Source organism: Vitis riparia, chromosome 5 (genome assembly GCF_004353265.1).
Source record: "Vitis riparia cultivar Riparia Gloire de Montpellier isolate 1030 chromosome 5, EGFV_Vit.rip_1.0, whole genome shotgun sequence".
Classification (NCBI taxonomy): Eukaryota; Viridiplantae; Streptophyta; class Magnoliopsida; order Vitales; family Vitaceae; genus Vitis; species Vitis riparia.
Genome location: NC_048435.1, coordinates 10,921,912 through 10,938,465, shown reverse-complemented (window position 1 = coordinate 10,938,465; position 16,554 = coordinate 10,921,912). Strand labels below are relative to the sequence as shown.

The window sequence follows — 16,554 nt, the reverse complement described above, 5'->3', positions numbered from 1 at the left end:
CTCTTTTTGAAATATTCATTCGTGTATAAACACGTAATTCAGGTTGTAGCTACAAATCTCCCCTTGTTGTTGATATTAAGGGTTTGTTGTGCACAGTCATCAATGGTCGAGATGGACTGGAAGACTCAAGTAAACTGATGGATGGACTGGAAGACTTAGGTAAGCTGATTTATGGACTAGACAGTGAATTCAGTGGTGGTTCAGGTTGTGGTATCGACAACTTTGGAATTTTTGGAGTTTCTGGTTGATTTAAGGATTATGGTGATGCTGGTATACCTGCAGAAGGTGGAATAGAAGGCAGGGATCCGGTATAGCTGCAGAAGATGGGACAGAAGGCTGCGTTTCTGATCAATTTGGTGATGTTGGTGTACCGGCGAAAAGTGAAACAAAAGGCAGGGATGCTGGTATGTTTGTAGAAGGTGGAACAAAAGGCAGCATAACATTCCAAAAATTTTCTTAACCTAATTTCTTTCCTTGAAGGGATTTTTTGGTGTAAAAAGACTGATTTTCATAAAAATGTAACATCCATAGAGACAATATTTTCATTTTTCTAGACAATAACATCAATATCCCTTTGAGTGGCAAAATAACTGAGAAATACACACTTAAGTGCTCTAGGTTCCAACTTGCTACAGGTAGGGTCATGAATGTGGATAAATGAGGTACAATCGAATATTTTCAATTGAAGAGAGGTGAAGGTTCGTGTATGTGGGAAACAAGATTGATTTTTTTTAAAGGTGTTTGGAATTCCAAAACTTGAGAAGGCATATGGTTGATCAAATAACAGACCGTAAGAACTGCATCCCCCTAACTGGTTTTAGTTACATTGGTGGTGAATATTATGGAACGGGCTACTTCAAGAAGATGACAATTTTTCCGTTCAACAATCCCATTTTGTTGAAGACTGTGACTACAAGAACTCTAGTGTATGATCCCATTTTGTAACAAATATTTTCCTAAAATTTTATTGAAGTATTCATCTCCATTATCGGTACAAAAAACTTGTATTTTTTTTAGTTAAATTGGTTTTGGACCATTAGATGAAATTTTTTGAATGTTTGTTCAATTTTTTATTTGTCTTTTAGCAAGTAAACCCAACAAACCCTGGTGTGGTCATCAATAAAATCACAAGCCATTTTTTTTCAGTGACATTATGAACTCTAGAAGGACCTCAAAGATCGCTATGAATCAAGGCAAAAGATTTCAAAGGTTTGTATGGATGAGAAGGAAAAAAAGAACGTTGGTGTTTTGCTAATTGACAAACTTCACATTGAAACGAATCATTTTTCTTGAACATGGAAGGAAACAAAATTTTCAGATAAAGAAAACTCGGGTGGCCTAGCCTATAATGCCACAACATTATTTCTTATTTTCTAGACAAATAGAAGCTCTACAATTAACTATTTGAGTTTGTTTATTCACGAAGTCTTCTTTTTTAAGATAGTGTAGTCCTCCGTGTTCCCTAGCATTGTCAATCATTCTCTCCGAAGTCAAGTCCTGAAAGGTACATGTATAGTGAGAGAATTTTTGTAACACAGTTAAGATTTTGTGTAAGTTTACTGATAGACAATAGGTTGCAAGTCAAATTTGGAACATGTAATACAAAAAGGAGAATCAAATTTGGGCCAATCTTGATTGTACCCATGCCTACAATCGTTGATAAGGAACCATTTGCAATTTTAACCTTAAAATTTCCTAGACTGGTGTATAAGTTGAAAACAAATTTGCATACCTTGTCATGTGATCTGTTGCACCCGAATCGATAATCCACGATTCTTGTCTTTGTGTAACACCATTCAAAGCAAATGAAAATGTATAATTTTGAGCTAATAGTGATGTACTCGAATTATTTGGCAATGATGTCGGTGTCAACAATTTGTTGAGTTGTTCCATTTGTTCCTTAGTAAGGGAAACACTAACCTTGCTATCGTTTAGCTTAGGCCTCAATTTTGTTGCAGTATAATAACCTTTCAAATAAGATTTGTTGACTTTTTCCTTCCAATTTGCTAGTTTTCCATGTATTTTCTAGCAAGTGTTGCGGGTATGATGGGGACGTTGACAATGATCGCACCATAGTTGATTTCCTCTCTAATTGTTGTGAGAATCTCCTTTGTTTGCTGAGTTTGAACCATGAACAGCTAGGGCTGAGTTGTTTGATGTGGGCAGTGGTTTTTGTTCTCCAAGCATGACATGCTTACGACACTCTTCTCTCCTCACTTCTACAAAAATCTCACCAATTGAGGTAGTGGTTTTGTTCCAAGCCGTCGTCCCCGAACCTCATCCAACTTCTTGTCAAGTCCAACAAGGAAATCAAATATTCGTTATTTATCCACCATTATCTTGTATCTTTCACCATCCTAAGTAGAACTCCACACATAATCATTAAACATATCTATATCTTGCCACAATTTGTTGAAAATATTGAAGTACTGTATTACATCCATATCACCTTGTCTTAGATTTCGAACTTTGAAGTTCATAGACATAAACCCGTCACTAAAAGTCATGATCTATAAATCTTTTGTTTTGTCATGAAAAATTAAGTGTTGATAACAAAATTGGAATTGTTTTTGAACAATCACATTTTATGATGCAAAAAAAATTGTCATAGAAAATAACAAAAATTTGGTACTGGATCTTACCATCTTATTACTAAAAGATATATTTTTTGTGAGAAAAAAATATAATGTTTTGCAAAATACATATTTTTTATGATAAAAATTTTCATCACGAAAGTGATTTTTAATGATGAATCTAATTTTGTGGCAAAAGATTTTTAATTATATTATTCATCGTTTTAAAATGTTTTATAAAGTTCAAGTCAAGGTGATACCCCTCCTACCTATTTGAGGTTTATAAGGAAGACATTTTAGTCTTTTAATAATTATAATATTAACTTGCAATTATTGTGATTCAAACTCAAGACCTTTCAATTTGAAAAGCACTTTTTTTTTTTTTTTCCTTCAGTCATCTCATCTATAAACTAATCGATGTTTAAAAGGGTATACTATACTTTTAATTGAATTTAACATACTTTCATGGATAATGTTAAACATTGAGTTGAATTGAAATGATAAGGTTGATGAATTCATTTCTCAACAAACACAAAATATTCTCTTTCAAGTCTATAATCTTAAATAGAACACCATTTTTGTTGTTACATTCCATAAGCTTATTTTTCTTTCCCTTGCAAAATCATTAACCAACTCCACGTTCTTCTATCCAAACCTCCCCAAGTACTTCATCTTCTAATGGTACCTTTTCCTCACTGTAGTAATCAAATTACAATATTGACCATGTTGGCTCCCAGAGCAGGATGCTTACGGCCATGAAATATAGTAAACTTCCATCTACTGTATATTTTGGCCACATAGAAACTGTAACCATTAACTAATAACCATATCAACGACCTAACTGGAATAGGGGATCATCGCCTTTTATCAATGGGAGGCCACCCTTTTTGAGGGGTTAACACATCATTTCTCTAAGAAGCAGTTTCTTAAAAAGAGCTGAGCTGCCCCTTTCCACTTAGATATTATCCACTTTAAACTTAATAGATCCTCATATTTATATAATTAGAATAAACCCACCACATATGTATTGTTCTCTAAGCAAACACAATGTCCTAAAACAAATACCCCGTTATAAATATATTTGCTCTAAAACCAATGAGTGCTTGTATCTTCAAATCGATTCTACGTGATTGAAAAAAACCTCATCACACATAACGTAAAAAACTTCCTTCCCTATCCAACATGGGGTATCACAATTTCCTCCTTACTCTTGGATTTACCCACATAGAAAACATTTCTCTATGATATCCCAATACTAAAGAATTTAAAATGCCCACAAAACAGTTTCAGTTATTAGAGTGATGAAATAAAAGTCGACCAATCCAATATTCTACAACCACAGCTAGTTTGAGTAAAACTGAGAAAAAAGGTTTATTTTTCTGATCAGGAAAACGGGGAGAAAGATAGGTACTTCAAGTTCCATTAACATACATGGGACCATATGTGGAAAAATGTGGAGCACTATGCAAGCAAGGTACAGGATCAGCAGAAGAGAAATTTACATCACCCTAGTTTATTTGGTCTGTACAAAACATATTAGGCAAACGACTATGTCCATAGGTGCATCGTCTTATTCAAAGCCACAGCATATTTACACATCCATATAACAAACTTTGCTGGTTGCTATATGCATTTCTCAAAAAAACATACTCAAAACTGGGAACCGTGGTCCAGTCCCACCTTCCTTATCTGCATCAGGGATGCTGGAGTAACAATACAGGTGGTTGGACATTTCCCAGCTCCAGTCTGGCTTCCTGAACACGGACATTTGGGGCCATCGGTTTATCCTCACATAGTGTTCCCTGATCTTTCCTCCACCAACAAAACTGGTAACGATAGAGTAACAACATTCATGACCACCCCATACCTGGTCACCAGGATCTGCAGTTTGGCTCCCATCTGGATGGAAGTATCGACGCATGGGAGGGCCGGTTCCCTTCCAGTAAGGATCAAGATTTCGCCAATAGTCTGGAGCCCCCTGAAGGCAAGATTACGTCAGTTTGGTTGATTTGACTTCACAACAAAAGGGATGCTTAGTATTAAACAAACCACAAGACTTTCACAAGCATAGTCATAAACTTGAGATTCTGGAGCTATTCAGTGTTGGAATGTTAGATATTAATCAGCAAAATAGCAGGTGCAAAAGAAAATACAAAAAAAATCAAGACTGCTAAATGGCTACATGTTAAGGTGGTAATAAGAGTCAAATTATTGAAAGAGAGACCCCCTTTTGGCATGTTGATATATGTTCTTTATTACTTATAAAGAAAAGGTCAACTGAAAGAGAAAAAGTACTTCTCATCCAGCTCATAGGAGCGTCAGTCTGTTGAATCCCACTGCACTACACGTATGATGGTAAGCCATTGTGTTCATGGTCAGACTAGCTTAAGCCACAAGATCAGCCAGGTCAACTTTAAAAAAGTACATGTACATAAAAGGTATATACCCTGTTAAAGTGGAAGTTCCAAACGTGATCACACAGATCGTCCTTGGTAATGCGGCTCTGGACATCAAAAGGTTCAGGTGTGTTAGAAAAATGCACAAAGTGTGTGTGTGTGTGTGAGAGAGAGAGAGAGAGAGAGAGAGATGAATGGATTGGTTAGCGAACCCGTTTTCCATCCATGACAGAAAATGAATATGCAGCTAGCTTTGATAATCCCCGTTCTTGTGACACGCGAGGTATATGTGCTTTTCCACACCACAGTTCCTCACACTAAAGGGAAAGCAAACCAAATTACTTTAGTCTCCTCAACAAAATTCCAGTGTTACAACTTAACATCTTCAACAACCAAGAAAACTAGTACATTATATGCAGACAATCTTCTTAGTAGGGGAGCACGTAAGTCTTCAACAAAATTCATAGTTAAAAAAAGAAGAAAAAAAAAAGGAAAAAAACTTGAATAGTTGAAGAGAGAACATGAAAATCAAATTGAATCATAAGACCATAAAATCCAACAAAAGCTCCCCTCAGTTGAAGAGACAATTCATTATGCTCAAATGCATAAACTGGGAGGACCGAGTTTTCACATTGACAATCTTCGGTCAATTTGCAAAACTTTAAGTGATTCTATAAACCAAAAGCTTAATTCCATTGGACCTTATAATAGTAGATGATGACATTGAGATCAATTCATTTTGTAAAGAAATGATTTCTTTTCCAAGAAAGGACAACTTTCCAAAATAACAATTGCAATACAGGGGGGAAAAGGTTGATTAAGAATTAAGAAATGATTTATCTTAATTTATAATAACAGCAGTCTTGTGCTTTAAAGCTTGGTTATATCCCCTTCACAGACAGTAAAAGATAACGTTCCTGTCGAGGAGAAAATGAGCAAGGGACAAGTGAATAAAAATATAAAAAGCAAGGAAATCCCTGAGCTCCATATTTACTAAACTTCTATCAGACATTCAAATCATAGGAGACAGTTCCTTTTGTTATTACATCCATTTAAAAGTTAAAACAAAGATAATTCATTAAACCTACAATGCAGGATCGAGAACCATAAAAGGAAACTGGGGAACACCATGAGAAGGATAAGACAAAAACAGAAACAATCCTTACATCTGCAAATTTGTTCAGTTTCTTCAAGGTCTTTTCCATGACTTCTCTTCTGTAAATCATCCTTAAGACACTTCAACCCAACTCCAATGCTCCTGGTTCTTCCATTCTAGATTTGCAATGCCTATTTTCTGTTTTGGTCTTCATCATAATTTGAAGCACATCTCATCTTTATTTAGCTTAATTCACATCCTTTTCAAGCTTTCAGGAATATATTCTTGTTCCTTATCCTCCCGCACTGCCCCTAGAGGATGGAATATAATTGGGCTTGAATACTGGAATCTCTAAAGAGAAGTTTATTTTGATGAACTTTCTAACTCGAGTACAATATACTTAATGATTTTTTTATTTTATTTATTATTATTATTATTATTATTATTATTATTTTTAATAACCAAGGAACCTTCCATGGCCAAACCCTTAAGACTCTCCATGGGGACCTAAGCCTTGGGGTGCCAACTGCCTGGCAACAATCAGCATTGGGTAAATTCAGGGTATCATCAGTAACAAGATTCGAACCCAGGACTATGTGTCACTTACTAGGACCACACTTCCTAGTGTTAGTCTTGACCAACAAGACTATCCTGACGAGGGGAGCCTAAGAACAATTAATGAACTTAATACAATGCAAATGGATTTGTTCCACCTAAATCTTCCACTAGTAGGATCTAGTACCATTGTGGAACTAAAGGATATTCAAAATGATATGAGATTCCTTCCCAACCCAAAAATCATTGTTTTGATAAAAGATGACAAACATAGACAACAACAATATAATGTACCCTACGTTTTTAGTATTCAAGAACATAACTCCATATAAAAGTGCCATAATGAAGGACATGCATTACTTCAAACATGGAACACTCTTGAAAATTTTCCCCTAAGGAAAGAAGGAAGTACCTAATCCAAAACTTCCTGAAACAGAAAATCACCTGAAGCTGCAAAACTAGAGGTTTTTGTATGCCTGCTATCATTATAAATATTAGAATACACTTTAGATGCGCTTTAAATGATTTGTCTTGACATATGTAAATAGCTACTTGGGAAAGAATACTAATGGTGAACTAAGTGAGATGTTAGCATTCTTATTCCTAGAGAAGAAAAGAAGTGGAGATCTAGGACTTTTAATATATATAAACTTGACAATCTCCATGACACCATGATGTAGGAATTCCTAGGATGGTTGTCTACAATCAAATAGGTGGATTAGGGTTTCAAGTTCTTAAGTTTTAAGGAGAAGAATGAGGAATAAAATTATGGCCAAGGATAAAAGTAAAATAAAACATACGGAAAGAAAGATTAAAAAAAAGTAAAAAAAGTAAAGAAACGATAGAAACCATATAGTCTCACTAAAACCTTATAGGAGTCTCACCTAGAAGATCAATAGAATCTCACCATTGAGAATCAATGAAGTCACTACTAAGCATTGCAAGATACACAAAATGAAAATATAAATAAAGAAAGAAAGAAATAATATTAGTAATCCTCATAGGCTTCAAAAAACTCTAGATTTTAAATAGAACTATGAAAAAATAAACCAAACCTATGTAGTAACTAATTATGATTCTTTTTTCTTTTCTAAAACTACTAAATCTTACAAAAAGATAAATAAATAAAAGAAATCAGAAAACTTATTTTGTAGGATTAAAAACTTTGTAGAAACTTCTTATAAATAAAGTTTTTAATAAAGAAGACTTCATTCTAAGGGTTCAAAATAAAAAACTTTAGAATAAAAATATTATTTTAGAAAATAGAAAGTTTAGAACTTCTTTGAAGAAGTCTAAAACTTACCTATCACCCCACCTTGATTGCCAAAAAACTACCCAATACTCTTTCTTAGGATGCAAAATATTACATACTTGCCTTGCTAATGCAGTACTCTTCCAGTCACTTCTATGCCAAGATCCAATATAGCCAAAAGTTATCCATTAGAATTTGTGCTGTAGAGTATGGAACTTAGTTCAAAAATAGCTTCAAGAAAAATTAAAATTTAAAAAATGAATAGCTCAATAAAAGAAACAAAAAGCATTTGGCAATAAAATAACAGTAGAAATTTCCATAAAAGTAATATAATAGTGATTTCTCGAAAAAGTTCTCAAACCTAGCAGAAATGCAATCACCTAATTCTTCAAAAAACAATTCCCTCAATCCTCTAGAATCAAGCAAATTTTGACAAAATTCTTATTGATATTTGAAGCTGGCTCTGAAATTTTCATAACTATAAATGTTACTTAATAACAATTATTTTGTTTGGACCATTTCCAACATGCCCAAACCTCAAACATACTAATATGTAGTGCTCCCTGGCCCTTCTCCCTATTCTTCTTCTATTATTGATCCACTCTACCTTTATGTAGTGACTATTACTGTTGAATGCATAAAATTATATCCTTCGTTATTTCATGGCTCCAAACTCTCTTTGCCATAAATCTTAATATGCTACAAGACAACTTTAAGTTGTATTAGAAAATCCAGAGAAAACAAAAAAGTACATGCACCATTGTGGAGCCTACACAACCTGTTGTTGCACCTTATGGATTTGTCTTTTAAAACAAGAAACAATCTCCATTCCTAATAATCTAACGCACTTAACATATATAGCTCAAACATGCCATAGCACATAGAAAAAATAAAAATCATTAAAATCATTGATTTGATAATGTGTGCACGTCAGTGTTAGGCTTTCATTCCTGAGCAAATCAACAAATGAATGTCCAATTTTCTTATAGGCAAAACCAGTGCATACTCCGTTCATTTAAATGAAATTGATAACAAATTCTTGACTTTTAGTATGGCAACTTCATCCTTCATGAAAAATATCTAACTCAAAAAAACATTAACAATTGAGAGTATTTTGTTCATCATTCACACATTAATCATGGCCTTCTCATCCTGACTTAATAATTTGTAAGTCTATTGAACTGTAGGTAGTTTCAAACCACACATGAATGAAACAACTTTCTAATTATTTTTTTGGCTCCCTCCATTATTTTGAATATCATAAAAAACCCAATCAATATCAGTAACCTCTCCTTCTGGTAGTTAAAGAAGAAAAGAGCAGCAACCCAGACCAAACCTAAGAGCCACTTAAAACAAGTGATTATACCTTAATCCCCCAAAGACAGCTTCAATAAACCTCATGTCCTCATCCATACCCTGACACTTTACCAGCAGTTGAACCCCATGCTACCTGTTAGAAATCTGAATTTTCCTATTTGAGGTTTTTTGTATATATTTGTAATTGTGTGTATAGTTATAAATTAGATTAGGTTGTTAAATCTGATAAGAATAATCCCTGATCTATAGGGATTGTTCTGATTTATAGGGATTTTTAGTTTATCTATTTCTTTTAATTTCTCTTTAAATATAGGATATAAAGTAGGATGGTATCAGCTTATTAAATAAAAATTTGATAACATTTTTTCTCACATGGTAGCAGAGCCCATTTGACGTTCTTCATCAACTTTCATTGCTGATTTTTGTTCAAGTTTTTCAGCCTTTATTGCTAAAATTTTCAAGTCTTTATCAATGTGATTCTTCCACCCTTCATTGTTGTGTGTTCTGTTTATTTTTTGATCTTTCATTCGTTCTCCTCTTCAATTTTCATCTACAATTTTTGGGATTTCACCATGTCTATCAAGTCTGAGACTTCCGCCACACATGTAGCCATCCTCGGTGAAACTTTGCCTCATCAAACCACCAAAGAGTTACAGAATATCAACTCAGCATATTGGCTGAATGGCTGAAACTATCTTTAATGGTCTCAACTAGTGCGAACTGTTTTGAAAAGAAAAAGGCAAATTAAGTCATCTAATTGATACAGATCTAGGATTCAAATATCTGAAGCTCAATCAGTGGGATGAAGAGGATTCCGTGATCATGTAATGGTTATGGAATTCTATGTTGCCTGAAATCAGTGGCACTTGTATGTTCCTCACCGCGGCTAAGGAGATTTAGGAGACAGTAAGACAAAGCTATTCTAAGGTACATGATGCAACTCAAATCTATGAAATTAAGCCAAAAATTTTGACCTATTTCGACCACTAAATAGGGAGTAAGAATGGTGATTGAATATTATAACTACATGAAAAGTCTTTGGCAAGAAATGGATTATTACCAAAATATTTAAATGAATGTAGTGAAGAAGCTACGATGTTAAGAAAGTTTGTTGAAAGGGAGCAGATTTTCGAGTTTCTTGCCCACCTTAATATTGAATTTGATCAAGTTCGAGTTCAAGTCTTGGGGAAGGAAGTTTTGTCATCCATTAACGAGGTGTTCTCCATTATTCCAATGGATGAAGGATGGCAAGGTGTTATGATTGATTCTCAACCAGCTAAAGGTTCAGCCCTTGCTACAACAAAACCATGAGATACCAATTTCAAAGGCATAAGACAAGGTGGCACTAATGATAGTGGCAGATCTGATTTTTCTAAGAATAAGGACAATATCTGGTGCACATATTGTAAAAAGTCACAACACATAAAAGAGACATGTTGGTCATGGAAAACCACAAGGTACCAACCACGTGGGTGGTTTTAAAGGGGGACAACAATGAAGCTAAGTGTATGTAGCTGCTGCCAATAATTTTGGAGAGGAACAATCAAAGTACAACAGCATAGAACCTAAAGAATTGAATTAGAAGGACATTGAAAAGCTGAAAAAAAATCAGGTTCATTAGGGAAACCTATGGGTGTTAGCTCTCTTGCACATTCAAGTAGGTTTCCTTCTTTCATGCTTTTAGTGCCTCAAGCATGACCCTTTTTGGCTCTTGGATTATCGATTCAGGAGCTATTGACCATATGACACACTCATCACAAAAATTTAGTACACATAGTTCGTATCCTAGCAACAAGAAAATAACTATTGCTGATGGGTCTTTAGCCACTATTGCAGGCTAGGGAATAGTAAATGAAAACCCTTCTTTGAGTCTTAAAAATGTCTTATATGTTCCCATGCTTTCGACCAATCTTGTGTCCATTCATCAACTCATAAAAGATGTAAAGTGTAGTGCTATCTTTTACCTTACTCATTGTGTTTTTCATGACTGAGTTTATGGAAAGATGATTGGGCATGCAAAGGAAAAGGACTGACTCTACTACCTTGACACAAGTAGTGGCAATGTTAACAATGGGAATCAACTATCTTTTTCATTTTTATCCAAGTCCTCTTCCTCAAATAAAGATCAGATAGGACTTTAGCACTTTCGACTTGATCATCCTTCATTTAATGTACTTAAGCTCATGTTTCCTTTACTTTTTGAGAACAATGATGTAAACACTTTTCATTGTGATGTTATGTGAATTTGCAAGGCACCATCATGTATCATTTCCTTTGAGCAACAAAAAATCATCCTGTGCTTTAATTCATAGTGATATTCGGGGGTCATCACGAGTTCCTAATGTTTTAGGAGTTCATTGGTTTGTTTTGTTTATTGATGATTGTACTCATATTACTTGGATCTTTCTTTTAAAACAAAAGTCGGATGTAAACATTGTTTTTTCAAATTACCATAATATGGTAAAAAACCAACAGGTTAAATCAGACAATGCAAAGGATTATTTCAATCAAACTCTTTCACCAAATTTTCAAAAGAAGGGAAATTATTCACAAATCTTCGTGTGTGGATTCACTCTAGCAAAATGGAGTAGTTGAGAGGAAAAATGGTCACTTACTAAATATTACTAAGGCTTTCTTGTTTCAAAAAACGTTGCAAAAATATATTGGGGGGAGGTTGTTCTTATCGCTGCTCATTCAATAAATAGGTTTCCTTCTCAAGTTTTGGGTTTAAAGAGTACCATGTAAATGCTCACAACATTTTTTTCTCACTTCAATACATTGAGTAAGCTTACTTCTAAAGTGTTTGGGTATCCCGTGTTTGCTCAGTAATGCTCACCATCAACGAAAGTTGAATCCAAGGGTAAAGTATATTTTTGTTGGATGTTCATCAACACAAAAAGGGTATAAATGTTTCCATCCTCCAACTAATTTTTTTTTTTTGTCTCCATGGATGTCACTTATGTAGAAACAGAGGGGGTATTTAATGCTTCCCAATCTTCAAGGGGAGACATCATCTATGAAAGATAAGGACAAGTTCTTACTTAAGTTTCCTCATACTACTAAATCTTCTCCATTTGGACCTTCAAATGGAACCTAAAAAAGGTCTAAAAGTCATGAGAAAGGTCCACAAATTTCCTGCACACCTCAAATAGCTATAACAATCTCAGAAATAGCTGAAATCTCCTTTATCTTAGATGTTGGAACAAAAGAAAAGAAGTTGGAACCTACTGCCACAGAGTCACTGCAAGTTTATTCAAGGAGGAGGGTGACTGAACCTTGACCCGTGCAAGTCCAAATATTTGAACAACTCTCGGAAAGGAGGTACACAATTCTATTGCCCCTCTTGACTCACATGATGATGTTAACAATATTGATCTTCCCATTACCATTAGGAAAGGTACATGTAAATGCATACAACGCCCATTGTCTAATTGTATCATTTGAAAAATTCTCACCATCTTATAAAGCGTTTCTTAGCCAAATAAATTTCATACCCATTCCACAAGCCTTAACCAAGGCTGGTAATGAGAAATGGAAACAAGCTATGAAAGTCGAGATGGAAGCATTAGAAAATTATGGAGTCACCAAAAAGGATGAAAGCAATGGGTTGCAAGTGGGTATTTATAGTTAAATACAAGGGCAATGGATCCCTTAAACGATATAAAGGAAGATTGGTCGCAAAAGGGATACACACAAACATATTTGAGTGGGCTATCAAGAAACTTTTGCACTAGTACTAAAGATGAATACAGTGAGGATTTTATTATCTTTGGCAACTCATTTTGATTGGGATTTACAACTATTTGATATAAAGAATATCTGTCTCCACAGTAAAATTGATGAAGAAATCTATATGAAAGTTCCTCTTGGTTTTAGGGTAAGCTTAGACCACAATAAGGTGTGTAAGTTGAAGAAGGTGTTGTATGGATTGAAACAATCTCCTATAGCATGGTTTTGAAGATTCAAAAGGTTATGTTAGCTATAGGGCTTAGACAGAGCCAAGGAGATAACACTTTATTTTTTAAACATTTCGATTCAAGGGGAGTTATAGCTTAATTGGTATATGTTGGTGACATAATCGTGACTAGCTATGATCCAAAACAAAAGAAGCACTTTAGCAATGTCTTGCAAAGGAGTTTGAGATAAAGGATTTGGGCAAACTAAAGTACTTCTTGGAAATTGATGTCGCACGGTCAAAAGAGGGCATTTTTGTATCACAACACAAATATGTCCTTAACTTACTCAAGGAGGTAGGAAAGCTTGAATGCAAACTTTTAGAGACTTCGATCGAGGCAAATCATAAGCCTAGGAAAGCATTGGAAGGCAAAGGAGTGGGTTGAAGTGTATATCAAAGACTAGTGGGACGATTGATTTATATGTCACACAAGACTAGATATTGCCTTTGTCATGAGTGTAATGAGCTAGTTCATGCACAATCCAAAGGAGGTCCACTTACAAGTTGTCTATTGGATCTTACAATATCTTAAAGGAAGCTTAGGAATAGGAATTCTCTTCAGAAAATGTACGTCTTTGTTCCTTGAAGCCTACACAGATGCTGACTATGCTGGATCGACATCAAGTTACTGAACCTTTCTTGAAGGAAACTTAGTGACTTAGAGGAGTAAAAAACAACAACCTTTAAAGCTATAACACAAAGAATTTGTGAGCTATTAAGGCTTAAAATTATTCTTGAGGGCCTACAAATTAAATGGGAAGGACCAATGAGGTTGCACTACGATAAGAAATCAACCATAAACATTGCTCATAATCCAATACAACATGACCAAACAAGGCATGTTAAGGTTGATAGATACTTCGTAAAGGAAAAGTTAGAAAATGGTTAGATTTACATTTTGTTTGTGTCATCAAAAAGACAACTTGCATATGTCTTGACCAAGGGTTTGGTGAGCACAATATTTCAAGCAATCATAGGAAAGCTAGGAATGGATTATATCTATTCACCAGCTTAAAGGGGAGTGTTAGAAACCTGAATTTTCCTATTTAAGGCTTTTTGTATATATGTGTAATTGTGTGTGTAGCCATAAATTAGATTAGGTTGTCCAAGCTTGATAAGAATAATCCTTGATTAATAGGGATTATCCTAATTTATAGGGATTGCTAGTTTATTTATTTCCTTTGATTTCCCTATAAATATAGGATATAAACTAAGATTGTAACAGATGATTGAATAAGAATTTAATACCATTTTTTGCCACACTACCACTACTGAAGAAATTAATAATCTCTATTATCTAATACCTTCACTTCCTAAGGAAGAAGTTGGTTTTGGGGTTTATAATATTTACTCAGTAGAGCCTCAAAAATAATAAATATATCATTGAATTCAAATTAAATGACGGCATACAGCATTAGTATAAGAATTGACCAAAATAACATCCAAACATGAACTCCCAAGGAACTCTTACATTCTCAGTTTGAGAACATCTGCAGAAAAACCTGTTACTTCATTTTGCCACTTAATTTAGTTGAAAGCTACTTGGGTACAAAGTTATTTGGAAAATAATATTGAACTATAAGAAAAAGCACATCAATTTTTATGAAGTAATTCTATTAGGATAGAGCGGTTATATCAAAGTCAATAATTGTGAGAACCAGCAGACTAAACAAGCAACCCTCTAACTTGATAGTTCAATAATTTTTTAAAACTATTTCTTCTTGTATATTGTAGGATATACAAAGAAGTAATGTCTAGGTAATTGAGGAGTAATCTATGCCATACAGGCAGTTATTGTATTGGAGGTAGGTTTTTAATTGACTCTATCTGCAAAAAGAGAGGGAAATGGTTACAAATGGGTTTAAGTATGAATAATGAATATGGTATAATTCTCGAAAATTAGTAAGATTTTACAGCATTATGAGCTCAAAAGCTTTTAATATGGCAAGTTAAGATTTACAGTTCTAAGAGATTATTTTCTTCACACTGCCAATATTTTGCATATGCAGCCTCCTCTGATAATTTCATATCAGATACACATTTTCAGCAGTCTTTTCTATACAAACTTAGCTCATGGATCCAATGAAATACTATATCATTGAAAAACCAAATTGGCATAAAATAAATAAATAAATAAAATTGCAGCAAAATGAAACTCTATTTAAAAGCAAAGCAATGAAGGAACATGGACACAATCAAGAACAAGCCAAAGTTACATAACATTAATCCAGCTCTCAGATTTTCCAAAACTAATCTTGCAAACATTCCCAATTGGCTAGCAGTAAGGAAGAAAAATAGAACACTTAAATTTCATTTAAGTAACAAAATAAGGGAAAAAGCTAATTCAGTAATAAACCAAGATCAAGAAGAGAAAAGCCCAGGTTTCTCAAAATTTCTGAGAATGAAAAGATTTAATTATTTAACCATAAGTGCAATCCCCAGTTGAGTATAAACCAATCTTTACAATGTACCCAAATAATATAATTCAATTCAGGAACATAGCAATAAAATTAACGGAATCCAAATCAAGAATGGACATATATATCCCAATTTCATAGGGGAAAACAAAAAGTAGAACCCAATTCTCAAATTCTCCAGAACAAGCCACCAATTCAAAGCCACAGAAGAAGATAAACCTCAATTAGTGACACAACCCAATTGCGAAAACGGAGAAATAACAATACCCAGTTCTCAAAAACCGTCAATTCAAACCAAAACAGAGAATAAAAAACGAAATGAAACCAAAACGGACCTTGGTGCTCCATAGCCTATCGCTGGATGCGACTCCGTGCCATCCACGGGAGACAAGGAGTGATAGTGCCACGCTGGGTGCGTCAAGGTAGCTCAGTATCATCATCATCATGTCTGAGCCAAAAACCTCCAATGGGTCTTGCAGAACTTCCGACTTGCCTTCCTCTGCCCCATCTTGTCGTTTCCTCTTCTTCTTCCGCTTGCTGCCAGGACTCTTAGTCACATCTCCTCCCGAATCGACAACGTCCCCATCGCAAAACAAGGCCGTGAAATCTGCCGTCGCCTCCGCCTCGATCCCCCTTTGCAACTCCTCGATCCGTGTCATCAGGGAAGAACTAGAGGGAAAGAAAGAAAAAGGGGGTTTTGGAGAGGTTTTTGCAGAGCGAGGGAATATATCCAAGATGACGTCAGCGTGTTTTGATTTTCGTGCAGAGGAAATTAGTGTGGTGACGGTCAAGACTCAAGACATTGAATATTTAGGAATTTTCCTCCCAATTAAAAATTAAAATAATGTAATAAATATACAACTCACTAAAAAGTAAAAACATAAATCCTAACTTCTCATTTTACTCTAAACTTTAAATTAAAGCTTTATTTGTTTGTTTCTTGTTGGGAGGAAAAAGTTCGAATCCGGTTAAAAATAATTCGTTAATATCAAT

The 16,554-nt window shown here is 34.6% G+C and overlaps 1 protein-coding gene across 2 annotated transcripts; it reads right to left on the bottom strand.

Moving 5' to 3' along the window:
* Positions 1-3,931: 3,931 nt before the first annotated feature.
* LOC117914899 lies at positions 3,932-16,312 on the bottom strand. Of its 2 annotated transcripts, XM_034830416.1 has the most exons (4): positions 15,897-16,311; positions 5,182-5,286; positions 5,020-5,076; positions 3,932-4,551 (listed from the first exon to the last, which is right to left on the bottom strand). In XM_034830416.1, exons 1-4 carry the CDS (start codon positions 16,218-16,220, stop codon positions 4,210-4,212), a joined length of 828 nt encoding a protein of 275 aa, XP_034686307.1. In that variant the 5' UTR covers positions 16,221-16,311; the 3' UTR covers positions 3,932-4,209. The 2 variants fall into 2 exon arrangements, with proteins under 2 accessions (XP_034686307.1, XP_034686308.1); XM_034830417.1 differs by lacking the exons at positions 5,020-5,076; positions 5,182-5,286 and having other exon boundaries at positions 15,897-16,312.
* Between the last annotated feature and the right edge of the window lie 242 nt (positions 16,313-16,554).

Excerpts from the sequence above, each read along its gene's own strand:
- LOC117914899 (XM_034830416.1), bottom strand. The coding sequence starts at position 16,220 with ATGACACGGATCGAGGAGTTGCAAAGGGGGATCGAGGCGGAGGCGACG. Across the intron at positions 5,287-15,896 it reads ATAGGCTATGGAGCACCAAG|TGTGAGGAACTGTGGTGTGG; the intron begins GTCCGTTTTGGT and ends CTTTCCCTTTAG. Across the intron at positions 5,077-5,181 it reads CTGTCATGGATGGAAAACGG|AGCCGCATTACCAAGGACGA; the intron begins GTTCGCTAACCA and ends TTTGATGTCCAG.